Source organism: Seriola dumerili, unplaced genomic scaffold (genome assembly GCF_002260705.1).
Source record: "Seriola dumerili isolate Sdu_G_001 unplaced genomic scaffold, Sdu_1.0 BDQW01000121.1, whole genome shotgun sequence".
Taxonomy (NCBI): Eukaryota; Metazoa; Chordata; class Actinopteri; order Carangiformes; family Carangidae; genus Seriola; species Seriola dumerili.
This window is the reverse complement of record NW_019174376.1, coordinates 1014374-1030578: the sequence shown is the minus strand read 5'-3', so window position 1 is coordinate 1030578 and position 16205 is coordinate 1014374. Positions and strand designations below refer to the sequence as shown.

Genomic DNA, 16205 nt, shown 5'->3' with positions numbered 1-16205 from the left:
TATATATATATATATATACATATATATATATATATGGCTGGAATGCCTTTTTCATCATCAATTGACTGGTAACACACCCAGCTGACTAGTTTGAAGCTGCAGGCTGTGTTTTCTGTGGTGCCACAGTGACAACTTGTGGTGATTTATATAAACTATATCATATTTTATTTATTTGTGATTGATTGAACTGTAAATATTATATATGTATATTGGCCCTGAAATTTTGTTGTGTAGCCTTGAGAGAGATTTCAGCCTTTGTCACTGAAATCTCTCTACAATCTCTACGGTCCAGGGAAATGCTGTGCTTGACAAGGGATCCACCAGACATGCAACAGATTACATGTGTATAGATTCAACCAAATTAGCTAAATAACAATATTGGAAAATCAAAATTATAGATTAATTGTGAAGATGTATGAAGAGCAACCTCCAGGTGCTGCCAAGAAAGGCACATATCACTTCTTTCAAAATTATAAATGGTCATTGTCAGATGCTAAGATAATACATTTTACAGTGAAAGTAACTGGTGTTTAATCCAGTGCTATAAATCAGTTTGTGAACAGAGGTAGCAGTTTAAATCAGAACTCCATAAAGCAGTGTCTGAACAACTGTCCTCTATTTCCATGTCCTACAATGTAAAATGAGAACTATGCCCATGGCTGTGTGAATAATTACAGTGAGCAGCAGAAAGCACACCAGCTGGAAATGTTACACACATACACCTGGACTCCTGTACTAAATATATGCTCTCTATAAAGGCTGTGCAGTTTTATGTACGGCTACTAGTCCATTCAAGTCCATCTCACTTGCCCATGCTCACCCACCGGCCTGACTCACTCATTGACTCACCCCTTCATTTGTTAATTTATTCACTGGACATGTTTGCTGTGGCAGTTCTCCTCACACGTTCATGTTATATCTGTACTGCCTCTTACTGCAATTAATCTTTCAATCCTTCCGTTCCCTTTTTATGCCTCTCTTTTGATTTTAATTGAAATGATCAGCACACTGATGTGAAGATGTAAAGGACAAGAAGAAAGAAATGAAAAAACGACCCTGTGGCTGTTGTGCAGTTGTAAAAAATTGAAATGGTGTGCGAAATGAAGCACTTTACCGTTCTAATTGCTTACCAGTCACGCAGTTCAAGATGTACATCTTAACCCAGCAGCCTGTGGTTACCACACAGCCTGGGCTCGTGCAACTTTGGCCCCGTGACGAATAATTGAAAATGGGGTGAAAAGAAATGTCATGTTTGCACCCAGAAATCCCAGCAAGGCCCGAGAGCTTTCAATTTCCATCCCTGTTCACTTGCTGTGCATTGTATGGTAATTGGTCACAAATGTTCCATGTATTTGTCATTTTCACCACCAGATAATCATAGTCAGGAAGTCATAGCATCTTCTGGTCTATGTGCGTCACCAGAAAATATAATGGGTGAAGCTTTTATTAAAAAACAGGAGGATGTGGGTAAAAGAGGGGGGGGGGTATACTAGTGATGACTGGTGTTTCAACACGTGTTGCTAAAGAGTTGTTGGTGTGTGCGTGCGTATGTGTGGAAAGCTCTCTTTCGTCAGTAACGAAGGTTAATTAGCCACAGTAACTGTAGCCATAAATAGGAGTGAAGGCTTTCAGCAGTGAGAGACGTGCTGAAAACGTTTTACAAAAAAAGGTTTTAACCTCTGTGGCACCAGAGGGCGCTCTCAGCTTAATTTTGAACACAGAAAGTCAAACTGCCTCCTACTTTTAAAATGCCAGATTTAATGCTTATTGCTCTACTTACTGGTTACGAGAAATAAAGGTATCAAAAATACTCTGTCTCTCACAAATTAGAGATTATCTGTCTGTTTAACACACAAAAACCTGCTTATTTTTCTCCTTATTTGTTTTCATCAGCTGGTGTCTCTGGTTAGACTTTTTTTGCCTTCCAATAATTTAAATGTGCAGTGTTTTTAAATAATATGAATGTGACAAGAGTGTGTCCTGCTCCTCTGTTTCATGTCAGCTAAGTTTGTGATTTGCTGACTTCTCCACAGATCCGAGGCTTTCTGTCGAGGTTCGACAATGTCCTGCCTGCCAGCCTGGCCTTTGACAAATGCACTGCCTGCTCACCCATTGTAAGTAACTGGATCATTCAAACTATGTCTATTCCAATCCATTATAGTGACAAGACAGTGTTTTCAAGGTAAAGATTGAAACATAGATGCAGACGGACAGGTTCTGATTTACTTATCAGGATTTGATTCTGTTACTATGTAACAACAATGTTTTGAAATACAAATTGCAGCTTTAGCAGAAATGGGGGGGATTCCCATCTCTCCCATTTCCACATTGTTAAGTCAGTGGAGCTGTGTTGAAATGTTGTTCCTTGAGGAATACTGAAGACATGCACGCACACGCACGCACACACACAGAAAAGCTGGTAAAACCATATGGTAACAATCAGGCAGCAGTTGCTCATTGATGTCAGCGACTGTCGTATGAGTGGAATTAGCTCCCACCGCTGTGTGTGTGTGTGTGTGTGTGTGTGTGTGTGTGTGTGTGTGTGTGTGTGTGTGTGTGTGTGTGTGTCCGCGTGTGTATAGAGATGGGTTGTTGAAGGGTCTACGTATCCTGAATTGGCCAAGTGGGGTGGGAGAAATTGCCTTTGCATCTTTTTACCGCATTATCATTGATGTCCACAGCCAAATGGCCAATCAGTGGCCCAGGTGGCCCTGCGGTTAGCAGCATCCACCAATGTGATTGGCTGATGTACATTAGTGTAAGACCAGGGGGGAGGGAGACAAAACCTCAACTTAGAGAGGGAGAAAGCAACAAAAAGGGAGAAAAGGCAGAGGGGTGGGGGGAAGAAATAAAGAGTGGAAGTGCAGGGCTGAAGAAAGGGTGTTGTGATGAGTGGAGGGCTGGTTCACTCTCTCTCTTTCTCCCCTGATCTCAATGCAGTCTTTGTGTCTATAAAGAGGTCATAAAGCCCCAGATCTATCACTTTCATGTGAAGACAGAGCGAGAAACCAAGAGGCAGAGGGGGGAGGGAGCTGGCTAGCTTGTACTCTAAAAGTTTAAACTTTTCTCCACCTACGCTGCTTCTGAAAAAATAAAAAAGGATGAAGTTCCACCCCATCTTAAGGTGTCATGTTTCCGCCCGTGTGACTGATGAGATTATTCGGTCTGCACAGAGGGCTCGTATGGTTTGATAGGGATTGGGTAAAGCCTGTGTAGTCAGGAACAATGAACAACATGATTTAGGAAAGACGATCCTTTGCTGAGGCAGGGATAAAGGTTATGTAGTAAAATTGGTGAATATGTTTCGATTCGGTTCCACCCCCACATCTTTTCCCTTTCTGTTTTGCATTTGCTTATCTGCCTTTCACTCTTTTCTTTTCTACCAGCCTTCTCCTATTTCACTTCTCCCTCATCTCAGCTCTGTCTCTTACCTTCTCTCCCTTCCTGTTCTCCCTCCCACATCTCTCTTCTCCCTTTGTGTGTCCCTCTGTCCATCTATCAGTCCGTTCACTGTAATGTGTGTGTGCCTGTCTTTGTCTGTGTGTGTGTGTGTGTGTGTGTGTGTGTGTGTGTGTGTGCGAGCGAGCGAGCGAGTGCATGTCTGCCTGTGTGTCCTCCTGCTGCAGTCAGCTGTGTGCTGCCAGGTCACTATGGAAACAAAACAATTCAGCCCCTGTCTGGGCTGGAGCAGTTCCTGTAGAGTTGGGGCTTTTCACTGTGTGTGTGTGTGTGTGTGTGTGTGTGTGTGTGTGTGTGTGTGTGTGTGTCTGTGTGTGTGTGTGTGTGTGTGTGTGTGTGGTGTGGCTGTGGATATTTGGATAAGTGGTGTGTGTGTGTGTGTGTATTTCCTAACTCTTTCTGGGGCTGCAAGCCAATAACGCTACACGCCAGAGAGTAAATCACAGCTGACGTGGCTTTGTCTAAAACCATGCCAGACACCTCTTACTACAACTACTTGTACTAACACTACCAAATATGCTCCCACTATTTTTAGCAAAATTGTTTTATTAAACCTTTGAATTATGTGTGAGTGTAGGCAATTTTCTGTTTCATTTGTGTATCCAGTTCCTATTGTATCCCATTGATGTTTTGATTGACGTGCACAAGATTTAAAACCTTTCAAGGAAACCTATAGTAATATGTGACTTACGGGGATCGTATCATTACACTGAAGGCACGGCTCAACATTATGTGTGAGCTTTTGAGTGTTCTAGCAGTCTCACCATGAATTCAATGTCCTTCTAATTTTGATTAAATATTCATTTTAGAGCTGAAACAATTAATCAGTTAGTCAATGAATCGACTGACAGAAGATTAAGTTGAGTGATTAAGCTTAAATAAGATATACTCTATTATCTTTTCTTGTGGTCACCATCACTGTAGTTCTTAGCAGCAGCCTTAGCAACAGCTTCTACATTAAAGGCAATAAGGTGGATAAAACCAAGAACCCTGAATATTGCATATTTTGTGTGTTACACTTTGCACCGGAGTATTTCACATTCAACAGTAAAACCGACAAGTAGTGAAGTAGATTAAACACTAGATTAAAGTCAAAGATCAAGCAAAAATGCTTTTAGCTTCTCAAATATGATATTATATAATTGTTAATTACATTTCTTTGGGCTTTAGACTCTTAGTCAGACAAAACAAGCTGTTTAAAGAGGTTCATGCTGGGCTGTGGGAAATACTATCTGATGATTTATAGACTAAACAGCTCTTTGAATAATGAAAATAGATTTATAGAAAATATATTTTGTGCACTATATCGTTCATTACAGCTTGAACTTTGATTGTTATCAGTAATACCCTTTACGTTAATACCAGCAATCATTTTCACACATTTTAGAAACAGACTCTTTCTGAGCTGTTTCTACATATACTGTTGACAGATACAGTATGTGTGTAGAGCAACCACAGCACGTTAACTACACACACTTTATGAGCTTTTCCTCCTGTGCCGTGTGCTGTTTCTCAGAAATGGTTACTTAATGAGTCAGTAAGGAGTTTGTGTGTTTTCAAGGCAAGCGTCTGACCTGGCGTGATGACCATACATGTTAATAGGGGAAGTCAAAGCCACTGAGTCACCAGGAACTCTTTTCTCATGGTACTCAGTGTAAAGTAAGTGCCACTTCATTGCAAAACCACCACCTAGGAACATTTTAAGCATTTCCTTCATAGTTGTATATCAGTCAAATAACATTCACCAGTGTTAACCATTACCTGATGTGTCTTACATCCTTACTACTACTACCAGTAACACTTTATCTGTTACTGATGTTTGTATGTTTACAGCTGAAGTTAAAGAGCCCTTTAGCCACCGGGACCACCCCTAGTATGTTTGATATGTTTTAAGGATGCTATGCACAAAAGGAAAAAAAGCACACACATAACACAGCCTGTGGTGAGTGATACTTTCAATTAATATCCACACACAGAAAGGATCCACAAGAGAGAGAGAGACATCACCACTGTGAAATAAATCTAGAGGGTAGACATTTATGTTGCTTTATGAGGAAGGAAGCTTTAGGACAAGTGTATTTGTACGCATGTGTATCCCATATGTGTGCGTTTATGTACATATTTGGAGCACACCATGTAATCCAGATGTTGATAATTCCGTCAACAGTGTGTGATCACTACTGAAACCCATCAGGGCTCGCTAAACACTGCAGAATCTTGTTCTGTATGTCTACATAGGTTTATATCTTTATCGTATATTTACCACAGTGCGTTTGCTACAGTGATGCTGATGTCACAGCGCAGTCTGAATTAGTCATGTATTAGATTGTTCACTACTCTGGTATGGAAACTTTCCTGACCATTTTAAGAACATTCAGTATCAACTGTACAAGGCTATTACACTCAGAACCCCCCCCCCCAAAAAAAAAAAAAAAAAACAGTGTATAATTTTTTATTTTATTTTTATTTTTTTATTTTTTTTTGATGTAGGTTTAAATTGGTGGTAGTTCGCAACCCCATCTTCTCTCAACTGTTTTCAGTTTTCTTCATGGTCTACTATAGAAATGAATGGACATCAGTGAATGATGTAAGTGTGTTTTGTGTGTGTAGCTGTGTGTCTAGCTGTGTGTCTGTGTGCATTGCTTGTAGTGACTTTATTAACGTTATCACAAGATCATCACAGTTATCAAGTTTCCATGCCGTGAGCAGCTATATTTCAACAAAGTGGGTTTTGGCCGTTGGCGTCTCATGTAACAGATCCCATAGATGGAAGTGGAGAATCAAAGAAATAAAAGTGAAGGAAGGAAAGAAAAGAGAGGTTGAAAAGATGAACAAGGGGACACGTCAGTGTGTATTGTGTGCGGTGTGTCTGGCTCCAAGACTAGACGCCAGGTCAGTCTGCGAACACACACGCACCGGCAGTGATGCACGCAGAGTGTGTTGATGTCTGAGGCAGAGGTAACCCTACACCTGCAGAGGAGGGTCTGTGGGCGTCCATGAAAGGCTTGGCCAAGCTTAGGAAGGCAGTCAAGAGGGCAGAGGATCTGTGTGTGTGTGTGTGTGTGTGTGTGTGTGTGTGTGTGTGTGTGTGTGTGTGTGTGTGTGTGTGTGTGTGTGTGTGTGTTTGTGTGTGTGTGCGCCTGTGTGTTTTGGGAAGAAGGTGTGGGTATTTGAAGTCAGTGCTGGTAGGAGATCAAAGTAAACATAGTTGTGGTATTGCAGGGTTGTGCCTGAGGACTAGAGCGACAAAGGTGCATTTTTTATTTCATCCTGTTGAAATATTATTATCTGCTTTTGAGAGAGAGTTGCCCTTCTGTGCTGCAGATTCAAAAAATGACTCCCACCAGGCTTGTAGTGTTTGGTGAGGAAAAACACTTTGACACATGTCTTGGTCAAGATGTAATATTTGACTTGGAAGTTCAGTAAAAGTTTAAGAGGTGCATCTTTGTTGGGGAACTTTAATTTGAATTTCAACTTTTGCACCTGAGCAAATTGAAAGGGGTTTGAAGTAGGACATCATCTCTCTTGCCACCTCTGGTGATGACATTTACAATTTGGTGTTACTTAAGGAAAAATTGTAAATTATTTTTATATATCAGGCGTCCTCCATTTAAGAGTAAAACTGGATTGCATTTATAGGTAGCTGCCTTAGTAAAACATACAAAGACCCAAAATCAATCGTCGGTTTTGCAGTTGATGGTTATGCTGGTCTATTGCTGTTGTTTACACATTGATGTCAAGTGTAAAGCAGTAATCTCAATATGGACCAGACATGGTATAACTGCCTGTAGTGTATATGTTTGGATGTATTGTTACCCTGGCAATAGACATTACACTTCCTGTTAAATCACCTGTAATTCTCCTTTGTTCATGTTGTTTTTTTTGTCCAGGTCCTGGATCACTATGAGAGGGAAGGTTTCCACTTCCTGTCCAAGGTTTTTAATTCTTCCCACTCTTTCCTGGAAGACCTGACAGGGCTGACATTGTTACACCAGGAGACACAGGCAGCAGAGGTAAGCCCCACGCTCATATGCACCTGCGCTAACAGGTAGAGACATGCACACACAAAACCTGCTGCACTAAGAGACACAGGTCACACTGTCAACATATATGTGTGCACATGTACACAATGCCACAGTCAACGCACACACAAAACAACACACGTTTAGTTGAGCGTTAGTGTGTTTGTATTTTGTATAGCGTATTTCTCTCAACCCAGTTCTAGAAATATGGCCACCAGCTGTTTATCTCGATGAAACAAGTCTAACTACTCTTCGCAATATAGCAGCAAAATTTGCTTAAAGTTTGCACGATGTTTGGATGGAAACCCACCTTATGATGGCTGGCTTTTCCCACCACTTCTCAATGTGGCCATTTGAAAGGACCAAAAAACACTTCTGATTTCTGACGTGGCACATCTGACAAACTAATGCTGAGATCCCACAAACAGGCCCTCAGCCTGCTGGAACCATGACCTGCTTAAGTGGGCTGAATAACTGGGCAAAAAAAGGCTAGATAGACCTCACCATGGACCTTCAGGAGTTGAGTCAGTTTTATGACCCTGCAAAATCCATACAAAATTTTTCATACCGTTTGAAAACAGCTTTGTCTTCCTCTAGAAGGTCTTTCGTAACAATTTAATTAGCAGGAGTTCTCTAATTAAAATTTTAACACGAGCTACAGTGTTTTAATTCAAAGGCAGGAGATATTTTTGTCCTGTAACCTTCCTCTAATTGTTGTGTTGCCATAGCACCTCATAGTTGTTGTCTATGGAACAACGAGCAACATAAAGTTCCAGCAAACATCCAGAATACTTAGTGGTGGAATATGGGTGGTTTTCCTCAAGACTCCCCTCTGACATGAGACAGAGGGAGTGGAGGGAAAGACAGAAAATGAGCGTGTGTGGGTGGTGGGGGTTGGGTCTGGTCCTGCCGAGCTGTGGGAAAATCCCACGTACTTTCTCCCCAAATGCTACTCATAACACGCAGATGGAGAAGAGAAAAGCATGGAAGCAAGAGGGATATGAAGGGGGGGAAAAAAGAAATGTAGATAAGAGAAACAGTGATAGAGGAGAAGAAAGAATGGCAGAGGAAAGAGGACAGGAGATGAAAAAGAGCGAGGAAAAGTAAAAGCCAGTGAAGAAGAAAATCGTTTCAGCTTTGTTTTTGTCCCCGTCTTCTTTCCTACTCTCTCTCCCTCCCTTTGGCCTCCTTCCTTTTCTTCCTCTCTATGAGTCATCCCCTCTCCTGCTATCAGTCCACCTCATTCCCAATCATTCTCTCCATCCCTTGTGCTTGTTCCTTCTCTCCCTCCCCCCTCTCTCTCTAGATAGATAGATAGATAGATAGATAGATGGATAGAGTGCTTGAGATTAATAATGTTGAGTCAATATTGTAGTGTGCAAAGAGCGAAGTGATTAGAATAATAAATAGTGGTGGCCCAATAGCTAAAGTTTAATCCATGAACAGTTCACTGTTAGCAGGCCTGGCAAAAGTAGATGAATAGTAGAGTCTGACAGCACCTGGCAGGAATTACTTCCTGTATCGCTCCATTACACACCGGGGGTGAATAAGTCTGTTGCTAAAGGTGCGCTTAAGCTCGGCTAACATGTTGTGTAGGGGGTAGGAGGCGCTGCCCAGGATCGCCAGCAGTTTTGCGAGCATTCTGTCGTCAACCACCTCCTCCGGTTTGACCAGCTTGGATCCAGTGACAGACCCAGTCTTCTCTCTGAGTTTATTCAGTCTGTTGGCATCCTTTGCTGTGATGCCTCCTCCCCAGCAAACCACAGCAGTTGGACATGTGGAGCATCTTGTGGCATACATTAAAAGACCTGAGCCTTCTATTCATCCCCCCTCTGCCTGATATAGTGTGTTGAAGAGTCTGGCGCAGGTCCCTTTCTCCTCAATCAGAAGATGGAGAGATTGTTTTGATTGCTCAGCCCACATAGCGCCAGAAGTCTTAGCGCCTGTTTCCTGTACACAGATTAGCTATTCTGAAAACTACTGCTCTTGGAGGACGTCCCTTCAAGTTTTTTTTTTTTTTTCCAGTTCCAGGAAGGGACAGAAGTTATTCCCTCGCTCGTGAAAGCATGTTATTACTTATTTCATGCGGGAGCCCACTAGAAACAGGCTTTTGGCTCATTTCAGGTCTTCACCCATATTTTAAGAAGTACTGGCCTGAAATAATGATAATTCTCAATGTAAAAATTAGGGGTTTAAAGAGTCCTTTTTTATGTGTATATATTGGAATTGTATACAGCTATGAGTCATCATTGGATGACGATTATCACTCCCAGTGGCTTTTTTAATGTTAGTTGCTGTGAGGAGGTTTGAGTTTATCTATATTGTGTAACGAGAGCTTTTTGTTGTGACTAACAATATTTGCCTTTTTCCTCTATCCTTACTTAAGAAGTTAGACGTACTGTGTTGTGATTTTTAAACTGTGTCAGCCTAAAACACTGTGGCACTGGTGATTTATTACAAAATGCTCAGGCAGTGGACTTCAATGTTTTTATTTTCCTCAGTTGTTATTTTTACAATGTTCTCGTCTTTCCTTGAAGCATTTTACTGAATTCATTACAGGCCATGTGTATAACCTATGTGTTTTTGCTCGTGCAAGTGTGTGTAACCATTCTAAACTATAATCTACGTCACCAGATAGCAGTACTATGTACTTATGGCCTATTTTGGGCGAGTTTGTAACCTGAGAACTACTTTTTATGCGGTCACCACAGGGTTTTGGGGGAGTTCAAGTTCGGTAAAAGTTTAGACTGCGTGTGTGTGTGCGCGTGTGTGTGCGTGTGTGTGCGTGTGTGTGTGTGTTCACGAATCACTGTGAATGGCTTCTTTGTGAGATCAGCCCTGTTGAGATTTCAAACTCTGGAGCATGGCAGGGTGGAAAATATACTATGAATCTGGCGTCTGGCAAATTAGTTGCATATATCTGAAGCTTTGTTGAACATTTGTTTTAGTATGCAACATGCTGTACCTTTGGCCTCATGAGACCATTTATTTCTGCGGTGAGGAAAATCTAACTTGACAAATGATTTTTAAATATTTATGACTTGATCTGTGCTTGTACTTGATTTTTTTTCCCCCCTTTGTTAGTCTATAATTTGGTATGGCCGGTTTCTCTTGTGTGCTGCAGTCCTTGTAACTATAGTGTTGCCTCCACTATTTGCCAAGGGAGAATGTAAGTCCTCAGTATACAGAGAATGAAGCGTTTGTTTGTGTGACAGTGTCTGAAACCTCCTTTACCTCCACACTTTAAAACTGGTGCAGCAACTGGCCAGTGTGCAAAGGTGTGAGAGTAGGCAGGGTTTGAACATCTCCCTTGAGCTCTCTTTTGTTTCCTTTTTCATTACTTTTTGTGTATATAACCGAGAGCAACATAATGAAGGCCTTTGAGGCTGTAGAGGCTGACCAAAAGTGTGTGCAGTTTTCCCAATTTGTACAATTCATCGTGTCAAGACTCCAAAGACATGCAGCACACCAACACAAGTCACAGAGAGAGATTAGGAATTCGTTGTGATGCAGCCAAGAGGCTATACAAGCCCATTCGCACCGCCTTTGAGTGTAGCGTCTTGGAATAGGTATTAGCACGTTGTTTGCCTTTTGAATGCCACATGTGCATGTTTTTCTCCAGCCATTTTTTTCCTTCATTTCACTGTTGGTAAGTCAGGTGGCTGATTAAATGTAACATTATAAACGTACTTAACATGAAAGTACCCGTCCCCCAAATCCAAGTATCGCCCAACCTGCATTACATCAGCTCAAAACCTGACGCCTGAGCTGAAAAACCTCTTCACCCAAGACATTGTGCTAGTCTATCTATCAGACAGGTTAGCTTAACTCAACTCAACCTATATCTCAATTCACAGCCATTTTGATAAGCATTTAAACACATTTCAATCCAGGCAACTGTGTCAAAGCGCAGATACGTGTTAGCATGTCAGAAGAGGGTATTGTGTTGGCTGACTGGTCTTCCTGAGTGTAACCTCACTGTGGAGGGCTGAGCCTGAAAGGAAATGAGTGTCTGTACAGGATGCCGTATCTCTCCTCTGACGCCCACCCACTGTCTTTTGGCTTGGCAGATTAAGTTATATAAAATACTATACATATTCATCCATACAGGCACATACAGGGATCAAGCTAATCCGTATTATGTTAGAAGACAGAGAGCAAAGAAGATGGACTTTCTTTTATTATGACCGCACGATATCAAAGGGCTAAACGATAATGAAAACCCACTCACAATTCTTATGTGGTCCCTTTTGCTTCATCACAAATGTGATGGCTCATCAAGTTATCATATATGGTATGAAATCATACAGTAATTGTAGTGAGGGAAATGTTCCATTACGATATGTTATGTATAATTTTCTCACATTAAAGTTTCTCACATTAAATTGTGAACTAAATCAGAGTTCGATCAGGTTTGTATTTGTTGTTTTACCAGTTCTTTTAGGAAGCAGGATTCTAGGGAGTTAAAATCCAGCTGTGAGATGTCACCCTACGTTTGTTGTTAAAGAAATATGCCCCCATGCTGCTATTAACTAACTCGGATTAAATAACTTCAGTGAGTATGACAAAAAGGTGTGTGATTACTCTATAAGTGATTATTTTCGAGGGCTACTTTGCTCGCCCCCGAAACGTGATATCACAGGAACCCCATGGTCATTGGTCATTCTTTATATTATGTCTTCCTATCGTCATTTTCAGTAAGCGATGCTATTTGCTTGCGTGTATTTGTGTGTTCCCACACACATTAATCTCTCCGACAGCGAATGCCCCAAACAGAGGATGTGTGACCCTCTCAGTACAAAGAGTCTTTCTACAGAATTCATGCTCCACTCCCTTCCCACCTACTCCAACTGGCACTGCCAGTAAGTCACAAGATAGAGACGTTTGCGTTGAACTTAGAGAAGAATGTGTCACTTGTCACCCCGTCCTCTCTGGGTTCGATCTTGTGACATGAATTTTCTCATTCTCATTTGAATACAGTGACAGCTCCTCAGTTTTTCATCAGGGGGTTTTCATAACAATTTAATGACAAGATTCCCATCTGTAAGGACCACATAAGGAGAAAAAGTGCCACACTTCATATGATTTAGTCGCACTGGATTTAGTACAGAACTGGGTAACATAGAGAGGGTTTATATTGTGGATTTAGTTGTGCAAAAACAATCTAGAGGGTGTAACCTGTGTTTTTATAACATCATCCTCTCACTATTGTATTTTGAAGTGAAATCATTGTGAAATTACCTCAATCCCTACTTCATTATATGGAACCTTCCTGGAAATTGAAACTTATAGGACTCCTTGGGGTCTGAGGCCCCCACGATTAGAGAGCCATTTGTTTTTTAGCTGTTACTCCAGATATGCAGGGTGACATATCGTGAGTCAGTGTCTTGCTCAAGAAGAATTCAACAACAAGACACATTTACAGTTGGGAGGATCGAAAACACGATAGATAATTGAGTTTGAGAGCAATCTCTCTGCCGTTTACTAGCTAAATTATTTGGTCTTTACCAGATGATGACATAAGTTTGACCTTTACTTGACTTCCCACCAAGATAATCTTGGTCTTGATAACAATCTTCTTTCCTCTTTTGGCTTGATTCCAGTACACAGTGTTCAGTAACAAATAGTTAGTCTGTGCACCATCAGATGCCACAAATTATCACCTTGAGTCATACTCGTGCCCCCGAGGAGCAAAGGTTACTCAACCATCCACGGTCTGCTCTGTTCTGCTCTGCTCTGCTCTCCTCTATGTGAAACAGTGTGCTGACGGTAAAGATGATTTTAGTTACACTGGCCCACCACCCAGCAGCTTGGAAAACATACAAGTGGGAGCATGTACACACACACTAACCCACACAGTCACATGCTCACACACACACACACACACACACACACACACACACAGACACACGCATTTACTCCTGGAGCGTCAGAGGGCCCCATGTATGTCAGAGCTTTATCCAAACACAGCTACGGTTGCTACATGCTACAATTATTACCAGATGGGCTCGGGAAAAACATATTAGGTCTGCTTTTTCATTAGCGCACTGCACACTCGCCTGTGAGACAGAGAGATGGAGAGAGAGAGAGAGACGTTTCAAAATGTGTGCTTAATTTCAAATTTTAAATTGAGCGTAACTGACTGCTCGTCCCTAATGGTTATATATTTCCATTCCCATTTATTTCACAATAAAATGAAAAATAATTTTTCAGTTGCTATGTTGTCAAAACATGCGTGTTTTATGTCTGTTTATATCAACATCCCACTCTTTCTTCTTCTTCTTCTTCTTCTTCTTCTTTTTTTTTTTAGTCTTGCACTCTGAGTATTCAATGAGACCAGTTTCTATTCAATGAGATGTAATTACAAAATGTGATCAGGCCAACCCTCCAAATAAAACAGTGGTGCTTCAAGTTGATTCATTGATTCATTGATGTAGATTGTTATATTCATTTATAAAAAAATAAAAAAAATATCTAGCTCCAGCTTCTAAATTAGGACATGCTTTGCTTTCTATTCTATCATTATGAATTAAATCCCTTTGAGTTTTGAACTAAAATATAAATCAAACATTATGAAGATGTCACCTCGTGGTCTGGGAAGCTGTGATGGGCGCTCTTCACTCACCACTCATAGACTGTGTGGGATTAAAACACGCTCCTCCTTCGCACCCTCTTTTCTTTCCCTGTAAATGGGATTGATGGAAAAGCCGAGCGAGCTTCAAGGACAGAGTGGAGACTAGTGTCAGTTCTGGATTCTCTATCTTGCTTATGTCTCACGTCATGTCCCTCTTTTTAAAACTACGTCCTGAGCCAACATCTCGTTCCAAGCAGAAACCACAGAAGAAACTAGCAACTCAACACCATTTCTTAGGAGCTTTTAATTGATTTACGGTGTGTGTGTGTTAGAGTAAGACATAGTGAGAAGAGAAGGCGTTTTGTATCCAGTTTGGCGCACAGTAACCAGCAGCTGTCATGTTGTATTTTCTTGGAAAGAAATATGTTATTTGGTCCTAAAATACAGGCAATGTTCTTCGAAAGTTATAAAAGTTAGTTTAGTTAGTTACAAAAAGTGATTGTTAATTACCACAAATATTTCCCTGAAAGAAACTAAGGAAATATCCATTCATTATTCATTTATTATTGGAAACTTTATTCCTCCTATGTGTTGAAATGTAAGCTTTTGAGCTGACAATGTATACAAGACTCTTGGTAATTTAGGTCAGTTAATTAGAAATAAGTAATATGAAGCGTACCAATTGAGTATTATTTAAATTTCTCCCATATTTTAGTTCTTTCCAGGGAATTATTAGGAAATATATTTTGACTCTACTGACTCATAAAATACCTAATATTATCATTTGCATGTGTCTTCTCACATACTTCTTGCATGGCGCTTGTATTTCCATATGTTAATGATAACATTAAGAGGACATACATGCACATACATGCCACTGTCATCATGTATCACTGCTCCCTAAGCATGTGTGTATTTATGTACCATATGTATGCTAGCTATGCCTGCTTGACATCTATTGCACCACTAATTATAAATGTGTGCTCCACTTGCAGGGATGCATGTCAGCTATGTACAGACACATCACACCTCCTTTCCTTCCTTTCCTACATAGTTTTCTATGCACATACACACTCAACACTATACATAGTTAGTCTAAATCTCCCCAGTTCTTTACAGGCTAAATTCAGAAGCTTTGTGTCAGTCAGTGGCTTGACTTATAACCTCAGTTGCTAACCTTCCTAACCCTCTCCTGAGTGTTTGAAGGTTATTCTCTCTTTGTGTGTGTGTGTGTGTGTGTGTGTGTGTGTGTGTGTGTGTGTGTGTGTGTGTGTGTGTGTGTGTGTGTGTGTGTGTGTGTGTTTGGTGGTACAGATACATGTGCATAATTCTCTAACTGTAAACTGTCACGTTGGTTTTTGGTGTCTCCAGATTTTAACTAACCTCTCGTGGGATCTTCCCAGGTTAAAAATGATCCAACATTTCTTTTGTCATAGAGAAATATGTTTTAGAAAATCTCTTTAGAGTGGGACTCCAAGGGCTGCTTAAAGTATGTGATTCTGCAGTTACTACACTGAGTACCATGCCAGCAGTATTAAATAATATTAATTTTCCCATGTTTTTATGAGGTTTTTTTTTTTTTTTACTGTTCTGCTGCATTCTTTTTTTTATCCCTTTTTCCAACTTCTTAGAGACCATTTCTTCATCAGTTGTCTGTGTAAATCACTGCAGCAGAGCTTCTGTCCAGAGTCATATTTTTCACTGTGTATTCAAACTACATGTACACAAATTCTTTCCTGGTGGACTGACGTCAGAGTGAGCAATAACAAACATATACAAAACAGAATTGAAAATACTTGGCATTACTGATAAACAGAACAGAAAAAGATATACCTTCCTTATGGTTCAAACAAAGCCTATTTCACTCCATCCAGTCACCATGTTAAATAGCAGACATTGTGTGTCAGGGCAGCCACTCACGCAGGACTTAGGTCAGGTGCGACAGCTTTGTCATCATTCCTTTAATCCCCGTACCCTGCCTCCCTGTTTCTGTAGATGAGGTAATATGAGTCTCAGAGCTAGCATAGCTGTTCAGTATTCCCCATATTACAGGCTGCTATCTTCAGCGAAATACCAGTCAAACATAAATAGCCAGGATATATACAGTACATATTGAAAAAGTATAAATATTTAAATATTGTCATTGCCAG

The 16205-nt window shown here is 40.7% G+C and overlaps 1 protein-coding gene across 1 annotated transcript in view; it reads left to right on the top strand.

The window, feature by feature from the left end:
• Positions 1–16205, top strand: part of atg7 (autophagy related 7) — a 65776-nt gene that overhangs the window by 31843 nt on the left and 17728 nt on the right. The window contains exons 17-18 of the mRNA XM_022748365.1: positions 2034–2114; positions 7350–7472. Of these exons, the coding sequence (XP_022604086.1) occupies positions 2034–2114; positions 7350–7472 (204 nt within the window). The remainder of the gene's footprint in view (positions 1–2033; positions 2115–7349; positions 7473–16205) is intronic.